The following is a 23,371-nucleotide window of genomic DNA, read 5'->3' as shown; positions in this document are numbered from 1 at the left end:
TCAGGAGGCTGGGATTATAAGTGTGAGAATTACAAGTTCACAGCCAAGTGCAGCAACTTAGTGAGAATCTGTCTCAAAGTAAAAAATAAAAAAGGCTGGGAATGTGGCTCAGTGGTTAAGAGCCCCTGGGTTAAAACTCTGGTACCAAAGGTGGGGCAGAGAAAGAGAAAGGAAAACAACAGGTGTGCTAACCCTGAGAATAAACAGGTGGAAACAAAGGGAACCAATTAATAAATACCTCAAGAAGGAAAGATCCATGGGGCTAACTCCTGTTAGGGAGTACTGGGATCATTATATACACTTAGGATTTATGGCCATAGTCTTCTCAGTGTATCAGAAGAGAAATTTCTTTAGTAGGGCAGGCCTAGGAAGATGAAATTTGTCCTGACACTGACCACATCACCTGCATTAACATAGGGCTGACTCACAGATGAAGCACCTGCTAAATGAGATGGTCATCATGACAACTCCAGAAAGAAACAACTAAGGTTAAAAAAAAAAAAAAACCCCACCCAAGGCGGAGGAGGAGTCATACACGGGATTAGTGAAGACTGCAGAAGGTGGACCCAGATCCTTTGGCAAACATAAATCAGTAATAAATTTGGAAGTAGCATCAAGTTTCCTTGTCATTCTCTGCTCTCCTTTCTCTTCCTTTAATAATTTTTTAGCTGTAAATGGACTTTATGCGGTGCTGAGAACAGAACGCAGTGCCCTTCACACATACTAGGCAAGTGCTCTACCACTGAGCCACAACCAGGCTCTCCTTTCTTGAGAGTGTATTTTGCTTGACTTTTTGTGTCTGCCTTGAAATGTTCTCTTATTAGGACACAAGAACCAAGGTTAGGAGCTTTGGCTCCCCATTCACCTATGACACCATTACATACATAATTAATTCTATATAAGCTAATAAGTCTTTTTTTTTTTTTTTTTTTTTAAAGAGAGAGAGAGAGAGAGAGAGAGAAAGAAGAGAATTTTTTTTTTGGGGGGGGGCTGGGGATGTGGCTCAAGCCGTAGTGCGCTCGCCTGGCATGTGTGCGGCCCGGGTTCGATCCTCAGCACCACATACCAACAAAGATGTTGTGTCCGCCGAGAACTAGAAAATAAATATTAAAAATTCTCTCTCTCTCTCTCTCCCCTCTCTCACTCTCTCTTTAAAAAAAAAAAAAAGAGAATTTTTTTAACTTTTATTTTTTAGTTTTTGGCAGACACAACATCTTTGTTTGTATGTGGTGCTGAGGATCGAACCCGGGCCGCACGCATGCCAGGCGAGCGCGCCGGGGAAGGCAAATACAAAGAAAAGGACTTGGTAATGGCTGACCCACCGTGCTGGAAAAAACAACCAAACTCTGGACAAGTAACTCCCTGAAGGTCTGGGTAATGACCAAAAGCAAGCAGATGTTGTTAGTGGAGAGTCAACACTCGGATGAAAAAGACACTAGGCAATACTTCAATATTATGCTTTTATCATGAGGGCACGCCCCAAGGCAGCAAAACTAGTGAGAAACTATCCATTTTACTGGCTTGAAGAACCAGAGGACTTCATAAAAATTAAAAACTTGTTTTCAAAAGGCACCATTAAAAAATAAATTGATATGGGGACGGCTATGGCTCAGTGGCAGAGCACTTGCCTAGCATGTGTGAGGCACTGGGTGTGATCCCCCACACCACATAAAAATAAACAAATAAAATAAAGGTATTGTGTCCATCTACAACTAAAAAAAAATAATAAATAAATAAATTGACAAGCCAGACATTAGGAAAAATTCACAATATATATATATCTAATAGCACATATTAAAAAAAATTCCTGCTGTGGAGGCACATGCCTATAATCCCAACAACTTGGGAGGCTGAGGCAGGAGGAAAGTTCAAGGCCAGCCTAAGCAATTTAGTGAGGCCCTAAGCAACTCAGAGAGTTCTTATTTCAAAATAAAAAATAAAATAGACTGGGGATGTGGCTTAGTGGTCAAGTGTCCCTGAGTTCAATCCCTAGTACCAAAAAAATAAAAATAAAAAATTCCTACAAATCAATAATAAAAGGTAAACAATAAAATTACTTCCCCCCCCTCTTTTTTTTTTTTGCAAGCTCAGAATTTTACCCATGTTGGCAAACAATCTGCCAATGAGTCATACTTCCCAGCACTCAAATCAAAATTTTTAAATGGGTGAAATACTGAATTAACTCTTTAAAAAAAAAAAAAGAGAAAAAGACGTAGAATAACAAAGTGCCAAATACAAGTTACAGGTAATGGTATTCAACATATATTAGAAAATGCAAATTAAACCAGTAAGCTACCATTTGACATTCAGAAAGTCTAATCTGAAACATTAAATGTTGGGGTAGGGGTTGGGGTATAGCCAAGTGCTAGAATGCATGCCAAGCATGTACATGGCCCTAGATTCCATAAGCAGCACCATAAAATAAATAAATAAAACAAAAAAATGAAAAGTTAGTGAGGCTGAAAAACAACTGCAACTTTCACACATTGCTGATGGGAATGTACAACCAGGTTGGAAAACTTTGGTAGTTTCTTATAAAGTTAAACATGCAACTCCTATTTGGACCAGTGTCTACTCGTAAGTATTCACTTAAGAGAAATGAAAACATATGTCCACAAAATTCTTGTACAATAACGTGCACAATAATCTTATATGTAATAGCCAAAACCTACAAACAATCCAAATTCCATCAAAAGGAGAAAGCAGAAACAAATTGTGACTTGTTCATATACTGGGATAACGACTCAGCAATAAAGCGATCAACTACTGATCTCAAAAACCATTTTTAAAAAAAATTTTTTAGTTGTAGGACTGGGGTTGAGGCTAAAGCATGCGTGGGGCGCCGGGTTCGATCCTCAGCACCACATAAAATAAAGATGTTGTGTCCACTGAAAAATAAATATTAAAAACATTTTTTTTTTAGTTGTAGATGGACACATGCCTTTATTTTGTTTATTTATTTTTATGTGGTGCTGAGGATTAAACCCAGTGCCTCTCACATGCTAGGCAAGTGCTCTACCGCTGAGCCACAACCCCAGCCCCTCAAAACCATTTTGTTCAATAAATAAGACAAAAAAGAGTACCTACTATCTGATTCTACTTATATCAAATCTAAGAACAGACAAAACTAATCTGTTTATGAACATCAGAAGATGATGATGGGGAAAGAAGTGAGAATTGATTTTAAAAAGGAACAAAGGAAAAGCTAGGAGTAGAGTATGTGCTTAGCATGTGTAAGGCCCTAGGTTCAATCTCCAGCACCGCCACTAAATAAAACACTAGGGTGGGAGAGTAAGAAATTATCCTAAAAAATGAAAAAGTATACACTGGTCAAAAATCACTTAAAATCTATACGTATTATTATACGTGAATTATGCTTCAAAGAGAGAAAGAAAAAAAGAGGAGAAAAAAGTGGTTGACATGTAATAAGCTTTCAATTTATAACAATATCCTTATTTACTCCAGGTTCCAGAAATATAGTATAATAGGACCTGTGGGGGCCAACCTAACTTGACTGCTCAAAAACTGATTCCAGTAGCTCAGTGGCAGAGCACTACTTGCCTAGAACGAATGAGGCATTGGCTTTGATCCTTTGATCCTCAGCACTTCATAAAAATAAACAGATAAAATAAAAGTATTCTGTCCATTAAAAGAAAAAAAAAAGGATTCCAAAAATATACATCAGCCTCCAGCAAATGCCTAATTATAAAATGGTTCATTTAAAGTATTTTTTGAAACTTGTTGGTAGCATTACTTCAGGGTCATACAAAATGAACAAAAAATGGAGTTGGCCTATTTTGTTTTATAGTAGGTCAATAGAATAGAAAGAACATCAAACTGACAACTAGGAAACCTGGTTTTTCCAGTGCTGGCTCCACCTTTCACTCATAATGTTGTGAATTTTGGCACATGAATAGGACTCTAAGAGCCTCAAGTTTCTTCACTGGTAAAAAAGGAAGATAACAATTCCTTCTTTGCCGACTAAGAACCAAGAGAGCACGTACAGACGTGCATGGAAACACCCTTAAAACTAGAGTGAGGAAGGATATTACAACCAAGCAGGAAAAACCAAGCAGAGAATCTCACTAAACAGCCCATTTAAACAGTCTTGGTATCAACTACTGACTATATGAATACATACCGTCCATTTCACTCCTGGGCGAGCAAGTGGAATAAATCTCCCATCAAACATATGAGAAAATGGCCCATGACCTTAAAAACAAAAGCAGCCTTAGCACAAGAAAAATGTTTGTAAATTGGTAAAAAGTGAATTCTTTTAAAAATCGTTTCAGTTTAACTTAAGTATCAACAGACACTAATAATCTATAAATAAAATGTTCTAAAACAACAGAATAAGAAGCAAAAATTAGGGTTGGGGCTCAGCGGTAGAGTGCTTGCCCCACACATGTGAGGCCCTGGGTTCAATCTTCAGCACCACATTAAAAAAAATAAATAAGGGCTGGGGATGTGGCTAAAGCGGTAGTGCGCTCGCCTGGCATGCATGTGGCCTGGGTTCGATCCTCAGCACCACATACAAACAAAGATGTTGTGTTGTGTCTGCCGAAAACTAAAAATAAAATATTAAAATTCTCTCTCTCTCTTAAAAAAAAAAATACGAGAGTTGAAGACACGTTAAAAAAAAAAAAGAATTTGTCAGTTAATGTAGAATAATGAACAAATGATATAAAAAAATAAGTAAAATAAAGGTATTGTGTCCAACTACAACTAAAAAATAGATATCAAAAAAAAAAGGAAGCAAAAACTAGCTGGGCGCAGTAATACTGGCGGCTCCGGAGGCTGAGACAGGAGGATTGAAAGTTCAAAGCCAGCCTCAGCAATTTTCAAGGCACTAAGCAACTCAGTGAGACCCTGTCTTGAAATAAAATACAAAATAGGGCTAGGGATGTGGCTCAGTGGTCAAGTGCCCCTGAGTTCAATTCCCAGTACCCATCCCTTCCCCCCAAATAGCAGCAAAAACAACATAAGAAAGTAAACTCTCCACAGAGAGGTTTCTAGTTGCCAGAGCTTACATAAATCTGATGAAAAGATAATTATGTGTTACCTAAAAGGAATGATGAAGGCTTATTATTATTTTTTCAATAAAATACAAGTTTATTTATTTAGGGCTGGGGATGTTAGCTTAGTGGCAGAGGGCATTCTCTGCTTGAATGGGTTCCATCTCTGGCACCAAAAAAGAAAAAGAAAAAGAAAAAGAAAAAAAAATTTAATTGGCATGCAAATAAATGCAAATCATGGGTATTTTACAAGCAAGTTTTTTGTGTATGAAATGACAAACTGAAAATCATATTCCTTTTTTCTTTGGTAATGTAACAATCCTAAAAGTACATTATTTTGAAATATCAGATTTACAGAAAATTTGAAAATTCAAAGATGTTTTCCTCTAAACCATCTCAAGTATAATTTTTCTATTACCTTAAATATATTAAATATATGGTAGAGTGCTTGACTAGCACATGTGAGGCACTAGGTTCAATCTTCAGCAACACATAAAAATAAATAAATAAAGATATGTGTCCATCTACAACTAAAATAAATAAATAAATAAAAATAAATAAATAAAAGTGTCGGGGACAGATCCTTTTCTCTTTTCTTTGTTAAAGGAAAAGAATGATATTCTTCTACTTGAATTTAAGTGGCCCAAAAATCTAATCTGAATCAGGGAACAAAAGGAGATCTCCAAATCTGTTTTAGGTATTCAAGGAATAAACTTGACAAAGTAACTAAAGAGAAAAAAAAAAAAAGTGCTGGGAATGTGGCTCAGTGGTTAAGTATCCCTGGGTTCAATACTGGGTACAAAAAAAAGAAAGCCCTTTCATGTAACGTGTAGCAAAGATATTTTACACAGGAAACTCATTAAAGACTACAAGAAAATAGAAGAGCAATGTTCTGCACTTACATGTCCTTCCAGAAAGAAGCAAAATTCCATTTTATATTAGTGTCAACTGAAGAGTCAAAACAAAACTTCCACATTTCTCTTGGTTAGTCTGATTTCTAAGTCACACAGAGAGGTGACCTGTGTTATAATTCTACATAATAACTTTGGCTGTCTGTATTGCTTACCGAGATCATGACAAAGCCCAGCAATCTGAACACAGAGTACATCTCGATTACTGATCTGCAGCTCTGGCTGTTTTTCACGCAGTGAGCGGACCAGACATCCTCCTAAGTACGCCACCCTGTTGAGTAAAAACCAAGAGCCTTTATTTTGTTTGAAAGATGAACAACACTTCTGGAACTCAAGAGCTTCAATACATTTCCTGAACTAATATGTATTTGGGTAACTTTACAGAATATAGTCTATTTTAGAATACACATAAACAAGAATCTCAAAGCAGGCCCTCTGCCTCAACATCATTAATCGTGAGGAAAATGCACAGCAAAACCATAACGAGACACCATTTTTACCACAGCTGTTAGGATGGCTACTATCATAAAGATAGAAAATAACAAGTTTTGGCTATGTGAAGAAATTGGGAAACTTTGGACAAGCTTATGTGAATGCGTAACGGTGTACTTACTATGGAAAACAGTATGGTGGGGCTGGGATTGTGGCTCTGAGGTAGAGCGCTTGCCTAGCATGCATGGGGCACTGGGTTTGATCCTCAGCACCACATAAATATAAAATAAAGACATTGTGTCCACCTATAACTAAAAAAAAAATATATATATATATATATATATATAAAGAAAACAGTATGGTATTGCCTCAAAAAATACAGAAATAAAAAATACAATTGTCGGGGCTGGGGATGTGGCTCAAGTGGTAGCGCGCTCGCCTGGCATGCGTGCGGCTGGGGTTCAATCCTCAGCACCACATACCAACAAAGATGTTGTGTCCGCCGAGAACTAAAAAATAAATATTAAAAATTCTCTCTCTCTCCTCTCTCACTCTCTCTTTAAAAAAAAAATACAATTGTCATATGATCTAGTAATTCTACTCTGGGTATATATCCCAAAGAAGTGAGAGTAGTGTCTTAAAGAGATGTTTGCACACCCACATTCACAGGAGTACTATATTCACAATAGCCAAAAGATGGAAGCAACCCAAGTGTCCATCAAGGAATGAATGGATAAACAAACAACGGAATATTATTCAGCCTTAAAAAGGAAGGCAGCATGTTCCTATAGTCCTAGTACTTGGGAAGCTGAAGCAGGAGGATCTGTTGAGAACATGAGTTTGAGATCAACTCGGACAACATAGCAAGATTCCATCAAAAAAAGAGAAAAAGAACACAAGGGCTGGGGCTCAGTGGTAGAGTGCTTGCCTCAAATGTGTGAGGCACTGGGTTCGGTCCTCAGCACCACATAAAAATAAATAAATAAAGGTATTAAAAAATATATATTATAAAAAAAGCAAAACAACAACAAAAAAGAAATCTGACACATACTATGATATGGATAAGCCATAAGGACATTATGTTAAGTGAATAAAGCCACTCACAAGAACACAAATATTGTATGATTTCACTAAGATGATGTACCTAGAGTAGTCAAATTCACAGACAGAAAGCACAATAGTTACCAGAGGCTGGGAAAAAAAAGGGAGTAAAGGGGAATTATTGTTTATTGGCAAATAGTTTGTTTTGCAAGATAAACAGTCTGGCAATTGATTGCACAAAAATGTGAAAGTACTTAACTTTACTGAAGTGCACACTTAAAAATGACTACTGTGGGGCTGGGGCTATGGCTCAGTGGTAGTGCACTTGCCTTTATATGTGAGGCACTGGGTTCGATTCTCAGCACCACATATAACCAACTGAACTGTATCCCCAGCCCTATTTTATACAATTTTTAAAAACGCAGTAATCTCTGGCTTTGAATGTTTACCACACAGATTGAAGATGAGATGTTTAACAGGGCTGAGGATGTGGCTCAGCAGTTCATTGTTTGTCTAGCATGTTTGAGGCTATGGGTTTGATCTCCAGCAAAACACACACACACACACTGCTTAACAAATATTAAATGTACTTTTAGGACTTCCCTCTAAAAGCAATTTCTAAAAAGAATACAATCTTTTCTTTCCCCTGAAAAGAAAATCCTTTTTCCCAATGGATTTATACTGTTTTCCTGTGAACTTTTGAGCTTCAGGAGGAGCAAATAATTTCTATCTTGTTTGTGATTTGTTGAAAATTGATTATAAATACATGTGTTCTGACTAATTAAAAATGCTATGGAATAGACAGACATACAGAGTAACACACTGTGAGTATAGCATGAAAATCTGGACAATTGTCCATTTTTTCTCTCCCCAAGTCCTTTTGGCTATACGTAACGGAAAAGCAGACCAAAGATTCAACTTCATTGTACATAACACAGGGGGCACCTTCTGCAAACTTACAAATGTTTTTCTGACTTACAAATTTCCTGATAAGTAAGAAAATTATCTAGTTTCAAAGAGTAAATTTATACAAGACTAAGTAGGGACTAAAGGAAAATAATCAAGCTTACAGAGTTTAAAAAAAAAAAAGTAAAACCCATTAATACATAATTAGTTCTACTGGAAACCAACCTTATTAACTTTTAAACAGTATTTAAATACAAACATTTAATCCAACACACCTATCAATAAACACTTTCATTACCTTTTCAGGAAGGATATGAGGCAGCTTAACCATACACAAAATAAACAAATTATAGCAGGGTAAATCAAAAGTCTCAATTTTATCTTCAATAAAATAAGGATATTACTACCATTTTGTAAAATTATTTATTCTCTAAGAGATGAGACAACTATTTGATGAGACAGAGGAGGTAATTAAAAGCTGCAAGTTCCCCACCTTCTTTCTCTTCTTACCCTAGACTATGCTCAAATCGATTATGTGAAGCTCCTGGAAAAACATAGTAACCGCCTCCCAACTGTTTAATGTATCGAAGACGCTGAAACTGAGGAGTGTCAATGATCCGGATAAGAAGAGGGTGGAACTCAATGTGGCCATGGACAGGATCATTAATCACCTGGAAAATTATGTTTAAATTAGTAACATAATTAGCAACATAACTCCATCTAAAATTTTTGTGTAGCCATTCCTAACTATAGTACAAAGAGTTATTTAACTGTTCAAGCAAGAATAATATTAAAGAGCTAGGTACAGTGGCACATGCCTGTAATCCCAGCAGCTCGTGAGGGCTGAGGATATGGTTCAGTGATCGAGTGCCCCCGAGTTCAATCCCTAGTCAACACGCGCCCCCCCCCCAAAAAAAAACCCCACAAGAATAATATTAAAGAAAATGACAACATATTATATTACCTTAGATACCAGACAGATCTAGTATATTAGATTTGGGTATACTTTACTTTTTCCCAATGGATTCTAACAATGGAAAGATAGAATTTTCATTTTTGGATTAGGTATGTAATTTCAACTAAACATATTCAATTAAACATACTCACTGGACTGGAGGTGTAGCTCAGTGGTAAAGTACTTGTCTAACACGTACAAGACCCTGAGTTTGATCCTAAGCACCACAAAAACAACTCCACACATCTAACATACTCATCTAGATATAAACATATTCATTCAGATCATGTGAACCATGCTGCTATGGCCACTGTGACTACATTTTTTTCTGACTGTACATACATCACTAAAATCACTAAAATCCTTAGAAAGAAATATAAATAGAAAAAAAAAAGAAAGAAAAAGATAGATAAGAAATACCCAGGAAAACAATTATTCATTTCTCTAAGCTAAAACAGGGGCTTTAAATATAGGAAAAGACTTACTCCTATATGCATCTTTAAATAAAGATAGAATTCAGTGGGCAAATAGTTCAGTGGTAGAATGCTTGCCTATTATATGAGACCAAAGGACTGATCCCCAGCACTGCAAAAAACAAACAAACAAAAAAATAACTTTATCTGGGGCTGGGGATGTGGCTCAAGCAGTAGCGCGCTTGCCTGGCATGCGTGCGGCCCGGGTTCGATCCTCAGCACCACATACCAACAAAGATGTTGTGTCCGCCGAGAACTAAAAAAATAAATAAATATTAAAAAAATTCTCTCTCTCTCTCTCTTCTCTCTCTCTTTAAAAAAAAATAACTTTATCTGTCCATAATAACTGCCTCCAACACACCTTTTTTGTGTGTGCTGGGGACTGGACCCAGGGCTTTACACATCCTAAGCAAAACCACTGAACTGCACTCTCAGCTAAATAACTGCTTTCAAAAACAAGTCTATAGAATAAATAATCTGAAAAGCTATCTAAGTCATGACCTTCAAACTATTTCATAAAGTTTCTTAAAAGTGCACAGAGGGCTGGGCATGATGGTGCATTGGGAGGTTAAGACAAGAGGATCAAGAGTTCAAAGCCAGCCTCAGCAAAAGCAAGGCGCTACACAACTCAGTGAGATCCTATCTCTAAATAAAATACAAAATAGGGCTGGGGATGTGGCACAGTGGTTGAGTGCTCCTGAGTTCAATCCCCAGTAACCCTCTGCCCCACAAAAAAGTGCACAGAAGATCTGAGGGTATAGCTAAATGATAGACTGAGTACTTAGATGTGTAAGGACCTGGGTTTGATCTCTAGCACCAAAAGGGAAAAAAAAAAGTATATGGAGTTCTAGGAGATGAAGAACTCTAGCTGTCTTGTTTAAGTAATACATTCTCAGAATGTATCACACACTATATTGCCTGACAGTCACTAGAAACTCAAAACATGTTTTGAACAACTGCTGCCGAGCTGTTACTGAAATGTAATATATGTTAACATGCTGAACTATTACAGTTAAAGTGAACCATGTCAGGTTGGGGAAGTAGGTCAGAGGTAGAGTACTTTGCATAAATGAGGCTGTGGTTTCCATCCCTGACATCTCTCTCACATGTACATGTACACACACAGATGGTAAACTATGTTAATTAATAACAGAAATATATGGAAATATTAATTACAAAAACTCAATGCTGTAAAAAAAAAAAAAAAAAAAAAGCTTAAAGAGATCACCAGGCTCCACATTTGAACATACTACTGATATACTGATAAGAAATTCATTTCCTGTAAAATTAGCTCAAGTCAATTTGGGTGCTGCCAGCTTCAGTCAAGGATTATTATTTCCAACTTTATGAGACTGGTTGATGTTTGTTGAGATAATATTTGATAAATAATCGGTAAATATTTGAAAATCACATACTGGTCTATTCTTTCCTCCTAAACCAAGATCAATGTAACCGCTATAAACGAGAATCTATTTATTCTTAAAGATTATAAAAGAAAAATTTTATAATCTATTTTTAATTCACATAAAGGCCTAAAAGTCTTTACCATCAATTTTTCAGATTTAATAACCAGTCTTCAAATATTCATTTCACTCAACATTAAAACAAAATAAATTTAAGCTACTTACAAAAAATCAGTAAAAAGTATGTAACTTGGTTAATACATATATTTTCATGTCAAAATGCACAGGGGAAAAAATGCATAGGGAATGCTTTTTCATGTTTTTATATATTTTTTGTTCCAGATAGGTTCTTTTGCTAAATTGCCAGACTGGCCTTGAATTTGTGATCTTCAGCTTCAAACCTCCTGAATAGCTAGAATTACAGGTATGCATCATTGTGTCCAGCTCCCACTCTTAATAATTATTATTTTAGCTGGGCGAAGTGGTTTATACCAATAATCAGCTACTCAAGAGATGAGGCAGGGTTGGGGTTATGGCTCAGTGGTAGAGTGCTCGCCTAGCATGTGCGAGGCCCTGGGTTTGATTCTCAACACCACATAGGAATAAAGAAAACAAAGGTATTGTGTCCAACTACAACTAAAAAACAAACAAACAAACAAATAAATAAATATAAAAAGAGAGAGATGAGGCAGGAGAGTCACAAATTTGAGGTCAGCCAGGCAACTTAGCAAGACCCAGTCTCAAAAAAAAAAAGAGCTGATGTTATAGCTCAATGAAGGGTGCCCCTAGGTTTAGTCCCATTATGGGGGTGTGGGTGGGGGAACACTAGGACAGAATGAACTCAGATTCACCTTACCTTAGTTGTCTCAACCTGAGTTTTACTCAATCGTTGGATACAATGAAGCAGCTTATTCCTCTCCCTGAAGGAACTAAAATTACAAGATAAGTAAATTTATCATCATTTGCTTAATAATAACCCCAGGAGTATATAGTATATAATCAACTCTAGATTAGCTATATTGACAGATTAGATAGGAAGGAACCAGCAATAACTCCTAGGAACTCCCTTCTTCCTTTGCTTTTTAACTAAGAGCAATTAAGTTCCTACTGACTCAGGGGAGGCCTGCCCTAGGGTTCTGCCTTGATCCCCACCCCTCTTGGCAAACTCAGACTTTAGCATCTCTATAGAAGTCATCTTCACAATCCTGTACTGGTTTATGAGCATCAGGTATGACCCAAATATTATGAAGGCTTTAGCTTTATTTATATCCATCTTCCATTGTCTTTAATCCATCATAACACTTCAGTTTCTAGAAATAATTCAATAGGAATTAAATTTGAATAGCCCCAAATCTTGTTATGCCCTGCTTTATTTACAACTATTCATGATCCAGGTATACTGGCCTAACTCCTGGCGAAGTGTCAACAAAACAGCAGGCAAGGGTCTACTTAGCTATTACTGATCTACTAGCTATCAGATTAAAAAAAAAGAAACTTTTGCTAAAAGTCCTAGATTGACATAAGTCAGAAACACCACATTGGCCTCCATGCTATATACCCTGAGACCCATAACAATAATGAATTTGAGAATGACTTTATTAGCTGGGCTCAGGTGGTGCATGCCTGTTATCCCTGGTACTTGGGAGGATGAGGCAGGCAGATAACAATTTTGAGGTCAGCCTGGGCAATTCAGCAAAAATAAAATAAATGTTAAAAAGGACTGAGATGTAACTCAGTGACAGAACATTTGCCTAGCAAGTGCAAGCCCTGATTCAATCCCCCATGCTGCAAAACTGGAAAAATAATAATAATAATGATTTTCTTGGGATGTGTAGAGGCATTATCATAGATTATAAATGATTGAAGCAGGGGGGCTGAGATTGTGGCTCAGTGGTAAAGTGCTCGCCTAACATGTGCGAGGCCCTGGATTCAATCCTCAGCACCACCTAAAAATAAAATAAAGATATTGTGTCCAACTACAATTAAAAAATAAATATATTTTTAAAAATGATTGAAGCAGCACACTGTGTTTTACTATTTTTTTTTTTTTTTTTACTATTCCCCTTTCCTCCTCATCATTTTGACATAGTAAGTACAGCACAAAGCCAGGCTTCAGGAAGTACTTACAAATGGGCTAAAACTGACAAGTTGAGGATTATCACTTAATTGACAAATACCAAACCTAAACTAACCTCACTTCTGCCCAATATTTTCCTGAACTGATACTCAGTATTCATCACTTAATTAAAACCCCAAAAGAAACTAATTACAAGGAAACCACGGATTAAAAAAAAAAATAGAGGGAGTATGCTTTTATTTAGTAAGGATATGGCATTAAATAAAAATTTAAAGTAGTCATAAGCTATGATACTTAGACTAAAATAAGATTTTCTGTTTCACAATATTTCTGCAATCTAATGCTTCTTACAACTATGTACATTTAATGTAACAAGGTTTATTTCCTAGAAAAGCCTTCATAAGTCAATAATCATTAAATTGAGAGAATACTAGAATTATTTGTCTAAACTGGGTTCCCTCTATAATGAAGAGTCCAGGATGAGAACTTTCATACAGATAATTTATTTTGAGGTATACACCCTGGAATAGGAATAGGGGAACTAGTAAAGGTAAAAGGAGATAGGAGAGAAAAACAGTACGAGGGTACAAGCTGGTGGCACTAGTATTACTGTGAGCAACCACGGCTATTAGAACTGTCATCCTGCAAGGTCCAGCAGAACTTTCTGCAGTGATGGAAATGTTCTGTATGTGCTCTGTCCAACACAGTAGCCAAGTGGCTACTGAGCACCTGAAATATAGCTACTGTAACAGAGGAACTGATTTTTAAAAATCTGATTTAATCAATTTAAGCCTGTAGCTAGTGGCTACCATACAGGACAAGACAGCTCTAAGGAGTCCTGCAGAACCTATCTCAGAGTCATAGATGTGCCTTCTGGAATTCTGGCCCATAGTAAGCCTGCCATAAATATTCGCTGCATGCATCAATAGTATTTGGGCTTACAGAAAATAATACAGTTCCTTTGAAAAAACCTACATCATTAGAACAACTACATTTAGTTCAAATGGTAAGCAAGTATTATACACAAGAAATAGCAAGGGAGAGCCAGGAGCAGCGGTGTGACACCTGTAATCTCAGTGACTCAGGAGGCTGAGGTAGGAGGATGCACGTTTGAGCTCAGTGGTAAAGTGCCCCTAAATTCAATCCCCAGTACAAAAAAAAAAAAAAAAAAAAAAAAAACCTAAAAAACAAAACCAGTAAGAGAGGCTTGGAGAACTGAGGTAGTCAAAATGTGGTTATAAAACAGCCAAGAAGAGGTCCCTGAAGATTCTGAGTCAAAGGACGATTACTAAAAGTGCTGCATAATCATTTTTTCACAATCTACTTCCATTAACAAATTCTAAGCAATAGTGCATGAAGTAATTCAGTATAATCCTTTGTTTTGCTTCTTTGGTTACTATTACCACAAACAACATTTAACTAAGTGAAATTCTACAAGAGACCATATTTCATCACTGTTGCCAATTTCCTAATAGAAACAAAATCTCCATTTTGAGGAATTTGTAAGTGGCTGGATTCTGAACTAAGATCTTTAAAGTGTTCCCACTGTAATCCAGACCCTGGAACCTTGAGCCATACTTAAAATATCTATGTATGTGTGTACAATTTATTAAGGCCTAATCGTGTACTTCAACATTTTTTATACAATGGATACATCACAATCTTAAGATAGGTTTAGGAAGACCTAAGATATGTTAGGTCTTGTTCAAGATAGAGTTTTTTTACTTGCCAGTATTTTTTCTTCCTATTGGTTCCTAAATATTTTCTGGTATGCATAATTCAATAATTTTGAACTTGAGAGCAAAACATTAGCCACAAACTTCAAGAAAGCCAGTCAACAAAATTCTTTAAAGTAGGAATCATCAGTAATATTAAACACAAGATTTGCACACCAGAACAAATAGCAAGGGATACTGCTCTAAAACACTTCATAGATTTAAAATGAGAACAGTTAGTATCAGAGATATTGGACTTTGTCCCTCAAAGGTGAATAAAATGTTTGGTTCCAATGTGAACTTTATCATTCTTACCTAACTCCAAGGTTTTCAAGAAGTGATTCATCAAGAAAGGGCAGCAATGAACCTGTGATTTTATTGTCTATGGAAGAAAGAGGAAGAAAAACAAATTCAATATTTACAACATAAGTTTTTTAAATTTCTTTCAACTTGAATCCATCAGAATTTACTCAGACCAATGTTTACTGAGGACCCACTATAGGCAATGGACCATGCCAGATATAGTTGGTCCTCTATCCATGGGTTCTATATCTGGTGTGATTGGAAAATACTGCATCTTGTACCGAACATGTACAGACTTCTATTTCTTGTCATTATTCCCTATGCACTATATGTAGCATTTATATTGTATTAGGTAGAGAGTAAACCAGAATGAAATGAAATATTTGAATGGAGATGCACACAGGTTATCTGCAAATATGACAGCATTTTATGTAAGGGACTTGAGCATCCACAGATTTTGGTCATCTGCTGGCATCCTGGAACCAAACCCCCTTGGGCCCTAGGGCACAATGGTATCATTTTTTTTTTTTTACTTGTAAAGTCTTAAACTTCATAACTAAACCAAGAAGCATTTTTCTGATAAATCAAGTAAAAATTTATATAGTATTCATATAAATTGTTTGCAAGAAAAGCCAGTAGCAAAAAGTGAAGTGAAACCTGATTATTTGTTGAGGTTTCACCAGGTCAGTGGCTTCCTGGTTTTTAAACGGGTAGATTTGGGGGGTGGAGGTAGGGAAGGAAACAAGCCTATTTTTTAAATGACAAGGTTAAAATTATTTGCTGAGGAGCACTCAAAGTGTTGAATTATTTCTAAAACCTCCTGGTAAAGCACATAATATTTTTTTGTTTTGAAAGAATATAGAATGACAGCTTAAATTCTCCTGATTGATAATGACTACTAACATTTTGGATAATACATTTATCTATACATTTTATAATTTTACATAAATTAAACAGTCTTATAACCTATTTTCCTCACCCAATGTGGTAAACATCTTTCTTGTCAATTATTAAAACTCCCACATCATTTTTAATAGTTATTTTGCATTAAACAGTGTAAATGGATCATAATACACTTAACCTTTTTTCCCTAGGCCTTATTCTTCTTCCCTCTAAAATGGATATAAATGGATCCATATCACCAACTTGTAAAGATTTTTTTTAAAAAAACTACATTTTTATTATTAGTTGACACATAGTAATTATACTTATTTAAGGGGGACATTGTGACATTTTAATACATGTATACAACATGTAATGATCAAATCAGGGAAATCAGCATATCTCTCACCTCAGACATTTGTCATTTCTTTGTGTTGGGAACATTCAAACACCTAAGGCCAGGTGTGGTGTCATACAAGAGACCAAGGCAGGAGGATCACAAGTTCAAGGTCAGCCTCAGCAACTTAATGGAACCCTTGCTGCTTTATCTACTGATAACGTGTGTTTCTCAGCCACTATATAAAATATATTTTGTTTTGAGTCACAGTTTAAAAAGTTTGAGACCATTCTCCTGAAGTCACATTGCTTGTAGGTTGCAGGCAAAAACTTCATCGGGATATCAGGTGTGCCCATTTTCTCAGCCCATGTTCTCCTTTCTTGGCATCTGAATTCTTTCAGGTGTCCCCCCAACTTGTAAAGATTTTATAAGATAAAACGTGAAGGGGCTGGGGACATAGGTCAGTGGTAGAAAATGTGCTTAGCATGCACAAAGCCCTGGCTTCCATCCCTTGCAACACAAAAACAAACAAAAAAGAACTATATAAAGTGCAAAGTGCATAGAATAGTACTTCACACAAAGTAAACACTCAATATTTTTTATTATTATGGCTGGATATTTGGATCATTTTTACTTTTTCTTTTTTGCTATCTATAACCAATGGTTAGTTGGTTAGTTCTACTGAAGTGGTTTTTTTTTTTTTCTTTTAATTTTGTTGTTTTGAGACAGGTTCTTGCTAAGTTGTCAGGCTGGCTTGAATTTTCAATCCTCCTGCCTCAGCCTCCAGAATTGCTGAGATTACAGGTGTGTTCCCTCCCCATCCCCAACCACCAGTGGTTTCCTCCACTTGTTAAGAGATAGTTGGCAAAATCCAGGTGAGGTGGCACATGGATGTAATCCCAGAGGCTTAGGAGTCTGAGGCAGGAAGATCACAAATTCCAAGCCAACCTCAGCCTCAGTAAATAAAAAATAGAAAGCGATGGGACTATAGGTCAGTGGTAGAGCAACTTTGGTTCAATCCCCAATACCACAAAAATAAATAAATACCCAGCTCTGTGTTTTTCCTAATGGTGTGACCTTTGTAAAGATACTTAACATCTCTGGGCCTCCCAAACAGCATCTTTAAAAAGTGTGAATTATAGCATCTAATTTCAGAGTTCTTGTGAGTCTATATTCCATGAGGAAAAGAAATCAGTACCTGGTGCTTGGTTTTGTATAAAAACAAATCTAGATACAGATACGTTTTAACTAGAAAGAAATACTACTGCAAATAGGCAGAAAACTCCAATCTCAGAAATCTGCAAATGGTTCAAAATCAAACAGAAAAAGGCTTTTCTTTTATAGGATAAAGGAAGGACAAGCAAAGATAGCAAAACCTTTGGAGGGAGCTGGATAAGCAAGAGGAAATGACCAGTGGGGTCTTATAGAACAGTGTCCCACATTGATCAGCAGGGTTCCCAGGAGAAGCTGATGGGGTGGGGGGCATGTTCCACATCCTTAGTGCTTAGATCTGGGGACATGCAAGAGTTCAGGGGCCTGTAAAGCAAGAGAGAAACTTGACTAATGTTTATTCAAGACAAAGCAGCCAATAAGATATGAGCAAGAGGGGATACTTGGTCAGTTTCAACCAACTGAAAGTACATAGTGTTTTCTGCTAGCCTTAGACTGTGGGTTCAAGAGAACACAAATCATTCTGGAGGCTGATGAATTAATTGACAGAACACCACTGAAACAAGAGAGCCACAGCATTGCCAATCCCCTTTTAGAGATAGAAAATATAAAACTAGAGTGGGGCGAGGTGGTGCTCGCCTGTAATCCCAGCAGCTTGGGAGGTTGAGGCAGGAGGATAGCAAGTTCAAAGCCAGCCTCAGCAATTTAGGGAGGCCTTAAGCAACTCAGCAAGAACGTGTCTTCAATAAAATATAAAAAGGAGCTGGAGATGTGGCTGAATGGTTAAGTGCCCCTGGGTTCAATCCCCAATACCAAAAAGAAAATATAAAACTACTTCATCCCACCTGTTGCTCATCAAAGAAAAAGCCCATCCCTGTAGTGGAGAAAAACAAAAGGGGGAAAGGGAAAAAGAGAAACATGGGGGCTGGGATTGTGGCTCAGCGGTAGAGCACTCCTCTAGCACCGGCAGGACCGGGGTTCGATCCTCAGCACCACATAAACATAAAGGCATTGTGTTGTGTCCATCTACACCTAAAAAATAAGTATTTTCTTAAAAAAAAAAAAAAGAAAGAAAGAAAAGAAAAAGAGAAGCATAATTCCCTTTAGGTCCTGAACCACTGAAGTTCTTTCCAACCCAGTTTTCAACCTAAGCAAACCAGGCTCCACACCACAAATACAAAAAATTTACTGAATTTGCAAGCCACCTTCCTAAGAACACCTCAGAGAATGAGGCAGGGATTAAGCTTCACACCACCACAAAAAGCTGAGCAGATTTCAAGTGGATAATGGATACCTGAACATGAACTAGCAGACCCAAACCGTGTGGCCATGTGGGATGCTGGGGTTTGGTGGTCAACAACCCCAGTGTTCAGATTTAGGAAGGGAAACTGCTAACAAAGAGTAAAACATGCAGGGCATGGTGGTGCATGCCTGTAATCTGAGCAGTTTGGGAGGCTGAGATAGGAGGATAACGAGTTCAAAGCCAGCCTCAACCAACAGCAAGGTGTTAGGCAACTCAGTGAGATCCTGTCTCTAAATAAAATGCAAAATAGGGCTGGGGATGTGACTCAGTGGCTGAGTGCCCCAGAGTTCAATCCTGGTACCACCCCCCCCCCCCAAAGAGTAAAACATAATCATTACCCAGCTTTGCAAATCTAATCAAACGTTGAGCCCCACTGGGTTGAATTCAGGGGGGAATTCAGAGATTCACAAACCAAGTTCCTTCCCCTTAGGAAAACCCCAAATTCGGGAGGGGCAATGTGGGAACAGAAACATAAAAGCATCAAAACCTCTCATGTGGCAAGTGTTCAAGGAGCTGCGGTTACACAGCTGGGGGTCCCCTGAGCCTGGTAAGACTGAATGACAGCAAGCCTCCCATCAAGGTCTGGGGAAAGACATCTTCTACCTGAAAGGAGGACCCGAGCCAGGCACCCAGGCACGGCGAGCCGGCAAGTAATCCCAGCTACTCGGGAGGCTGTGGCAGGAGGATCGCCAGGCTGGAGGCCAGCCTCAGCAATTTTGGGAGACCCTGTCTCAAAACAAAAAAGGGCTGGGGGGGGGGGTAGCTCCATGGTAGGGTGTCCCTGGGTTTAATTCCCAGTACCAAGAATAGGGGGAAAAAAATCCTGCAATGAGTACCTCATATGTGCTGGGAACGTAAAAGTCAGTCAGGCTGAGTCCCTGTCTTCAGAGAGTGTCCAGTCTAGAGGAAAAGCTAGAGGTGATTAAAATCTCGTTTTGATGATCTGACAAAGAAGCTGAGGCAGGATGATCTATCTCAAGTTCAAGGTCAGCCTCAGCACTTTGAGATACCTGGTTTCAAGATTAAAAATAAAAAGGGCTGGAATGTGGCTCTCAGAGATAGAACGCCGCTGGATTCAGTAAAATCAAACCAAAAAAAGTATTGGCGGGTGGCAAGTCTCCCGCGTCCAGCTCTTGGGTGGCAAGTTCCTGAAGAAGGTCATCAGAGTAAGATCCAAATCCACATTTGTCCCTCCCAGGCTCACAACCCCCAACCCCGGAGCTCCCGGCCACAGGTCCACCCTCTGGGTGGCTCCCGGTCGCGTCCCCCTTCCCCGCCTCGGGCCCCTTCTTCGAAGGCCTCGCGCCCCCTGACGTCCCTTCCCCCGAACCCCCGCCTCAGGTCCACCCCTCTGGCGCCTCCCGGGTCAGCCTCCCCGTCTCAGCTGCGGGTCCTCTCGTGAGGCCCTGTCTCTCAGGGGGCGTCTCCTCAGGCCAGGCCGCCCCCCGCCTCGGGTCCCCATCCCTCGCCCCTCAGCCCGGCTACCTCGGAAGTTTTCCAGCAGTTTGGGCTCCTGGAAGCCACTGCGCGCTAGGAAGGCGCACACCTGCTCCGGGCCCCAGGTCTGGTGGTCCGGGTGGAGTTCCGGGGTCCTGTCCGCCGCTGCGGAAGAAGTGTTTGGTGGGGTTCTCGGGCTGCCATCGCATCTGGGCCGCTTGAAGAGCTGCTCAGGATCGGATCTCCGCATGGCTACACCCGGCGCCCGGCGAAGCCCAGTTAAGAACCGCGGCGAGCAGCCCGCGCGCAGGCGCACTGCCCGCAGAGTGCCGGCTGCGAGTCCACTCAGCGTGCCAATCTAGGGGCCTCCGGCGCAGGCGCACTGGCAGATCAGCGCTTGAGCCAGACGGCCCTGCGGCTCTAGCCCTAGGCTCGACGCGCAGGCGCAAAGACGGTCCGGTCGTCAGTTTCGCTCGGGTGTTTACGGGAAAAGGCGGAGCTAGAAGCCAACGGGTTGTGCTGGGGTTGTGAGGAGATGCTAGCAAATAGAGCGCTGGAGGGGAGCGTGGCTGGGTGCAAAACAAATCTGGTCACACTCTGGATTAGGGGTTCTTCTGGTGGATGGAGAGGACCCTCCTCCAAATGTGTACTAGGTTTCCCCTTGGCGTTTCAGACACCCCAAAACCCCTAAAAGACCTCGCGAACCTGCCAGTACCTTCCCGACAGACAAAAATGGTTTAGGGGGAATCATTGGAAGACTCCCAAAATTATTTCAAACCTCATGCGAGAGGGTCTTTTTGCATTTCACAAATTCTGCAATCTTGCTAGGTAGCAAGAGGACCCTGGAGATGCTGTTTTCAGGTTGCTATGCAGGGCAGACTTAAAATGTTCCAAATGGAGATGGATTCCCGGAAAGAAGAATCCTTGACCCCTCTCTCGGTCCTAAATCCCCAGATAAAGGGAAGTGGTCAATCTGATTACCTAAAATTTCCCCACCAGGACTTTTACTAACTGGTAGTAACAGCATTTCCCCTTCATTTTAGCCACTTTGGGGCATGGCCCAACTCCCTCTTTAAATCCTGGTCCATGCATTATTGGTAAAAAGACTACAACTACCACTAATAGTGAAGCCAACACCTTTCCAGCAATCAAACCATAGATTCATCTACGGCATGAAGAAGGAATGAGGCGGATTAGCTTTATCATTAGCAGTATGAATTAGTGGTCCGGTGGGTTAGCCAAAGGGCTTGGGCATAGCTCAGTGATACAGCACAAGTACAGGGGAGGCCCTGGGTTCAATCCCCAGTACCAAAACAAAACAAAAATTGACAAGCTGAAATATTGTTAGCCGAAAGCTCTACTGTGTACCAGTCACTATTCTGAAGGCTTTATAAATACTGATACATTCAGTTATCACAATAACCTTGGAATGTAGGAAAGTGAGATACAAAGACAGGGTTGGAACTCTTGGTAGAGCGCCTGCTTTGCATTAGAGAGGCCCTGAGTTCAATCCCCTCCACCAAAGAGAGAGGGAAGACAAGAAAGAAAGAAAAAGTAATTTGCCTGAGGTCTCACAGCTAGGAAATGAGAAACCTAGATTCAAACCCAGAAAATGGAGCCAGCCATGCTTTTAATAACTAGCCAACCATTGCTTGTCAATGAGAGTTTTGGTGTAAAGTTGTTTTCTATTAGCTAGCCCAACATTTTAGGTTGCTTGCTGTTCCCACAGACCCTTGGGGGAAAGTATAGGGAGGGTTCCATTTTCACAGAAGACCAGGCCCAAAAAAGCATGCCCTAACCAGCTAGAACACTGTGGAAAGTACCCAGCAGTTGCCAAGACTTATGAAACTGAAACAAGAAGGTAAAAGAGAAAACAAATAGCATTTGTCTGAGTGAGATATTATAAGTCAGAAATAATTTATTTGGAAAACTGTTTATAAGACTTGTGGGGAAATCTTCCCCCACAGAAGGTTTCCTAGGCAATAAAGATAATATAAACAGGGTTTTTAGATTAATCACTTGAACTTGTTCAGTTGCTTTTCAGAAGTTTTACTTGGTTTTTGTTTGTTAAAAAGCACAATTTCTGTCAGGCACTGTATTCCATGCCTATAATCCCAGCTATTCAGGAGGCTGACATAGGAGGATTCCAAGTTCAGGGTCAGCCTTGGTACTTTAGGGAGAAACCATCTCAAAAAATAGAAGGTGGGGTTACAGCACTTACCTAGTATGTGGAAGGCCCTGGCCTCAATCCCTAGTAGCTCTGAAAAAAAAAAGTGTAATTTAAGCCATGTTTATTATTTCTTCCCATCTTCTATTTCTCAGGGGCCCCTGATATTGTAAAAGATGCTTGGTTACTTGCTCCAGGTCATAGGGCTGGTAAATGACAGAGTGTAAGCAACAGTTGAGATTCTAAGGCAGTGCTAACTCCAAATCTTAAGTTCTTTCCAGTTTGACACTTCACTTAACTCCACTTGCAGTCCTGTGATTCTGTTGCATCCGGGCATTCTACACAATGACAGGAACCCCTGGGAACAATGACAGGAATCCCTGCCCACGCTCTCCTTTTCTCAAGTTAAGCTTGCCATCCTCAGTCCTAGAAAAGACAATATGATCAACTATTTTGAGGCCCACTGCCCAGTGACCTTGAATAGTCCCAGCAATTCTTCCCTGATGTCCAACTAGCTGTCACCCAACTAGCCAAATTGTGCAATTTTATCCTGGGAGCATTAACCTTGTGGTTTTACATTTATCCACAACTTCCTCTGCAACCAGTACTGCTGGTTCTCACTTCCAGCTAACATCACTCTCTGGTTCTTATTTTCACTTCCTTTTCTCCTTTTATTGAACTAGGCCTCCTCAAACATTCTTTTCCCCAGCTGTGCAAATCTCAAAGCCAAGCCAAAATCCTTTAAAAATAAAAAAAGTAAAAGTACTGTGCTGGTGGTGTAGCTCAGTGGTAGAGGACTTACCTAGCATACATGAAACCCTGGGTTTGATTCCCACACGGAAAA

At 39.2% G+C, this 23,371-nt stretch overlaps 1 protein-coding gene across 3 annotated transcripts in view; it reads right to left on the bottom strand.

The window, feature by feature from the left end:
* The window catches only part of SAMHD1 (SAM and HD domain containing deoxynucleoside triphosphate triphosphohydrolase 1), a 49,336-nt gene extending 28,623 nt beyond the window's left edge, over positions 1-20,713 (bottom strand). For 2 of the 3 annotated variants that reach the window (XM_081292504.1, XM_081292505.1), the window contains exons 1-6: positions 20,409-20,713; positions 15,244-15,310; positions 11,993-12,065; positions 8,816-8,976; positions 6,082-6,197; positions 4,142-4,212 (exon numbers count right to left, since the gene is read on the bottom strand). In XM_081292504.1, coding sequence (XP_081148630.1) covers positions 4,142-4,212; positions 6,082-6,197; positions 8,816-8,976; positions 11,993-12,065; positions 15,244-15,310; positions 20,409-20,610 — 690 coding nt within the window. In that variant the 5' untranslated portion in view covers positions 20,611-20,713. The remainder of the gene's footprint in view (positions 1-4,141; positions 4,213-6,081; positions 6,198-8,815; positions 8,977-11,992; positions 12,066-15,243; positions 15,311-20,408) is intronic. The other variant, XM_081292503.1, reaches the window with a different exon arrangement.
* Positions 20,714-23,371: the final 2,658 nt, after the last annotated feature.

Source organism: Spermophilus citellus (assembly GCF_964194105.1).
Source record: "Spermophilus citellus genome assembly, chromosome: 4".
NCBI lineage: Eukaryota > Metazoa > Chordata > Mammalia > Rodentia > Sciuridae > Spermophilus > Spermophilus citellus.
The sequence above is the reverse complement of the archived record's forward strand: the minus strand, read 5'-3'. Positions and strand labels throughout refer to the sequence as shown.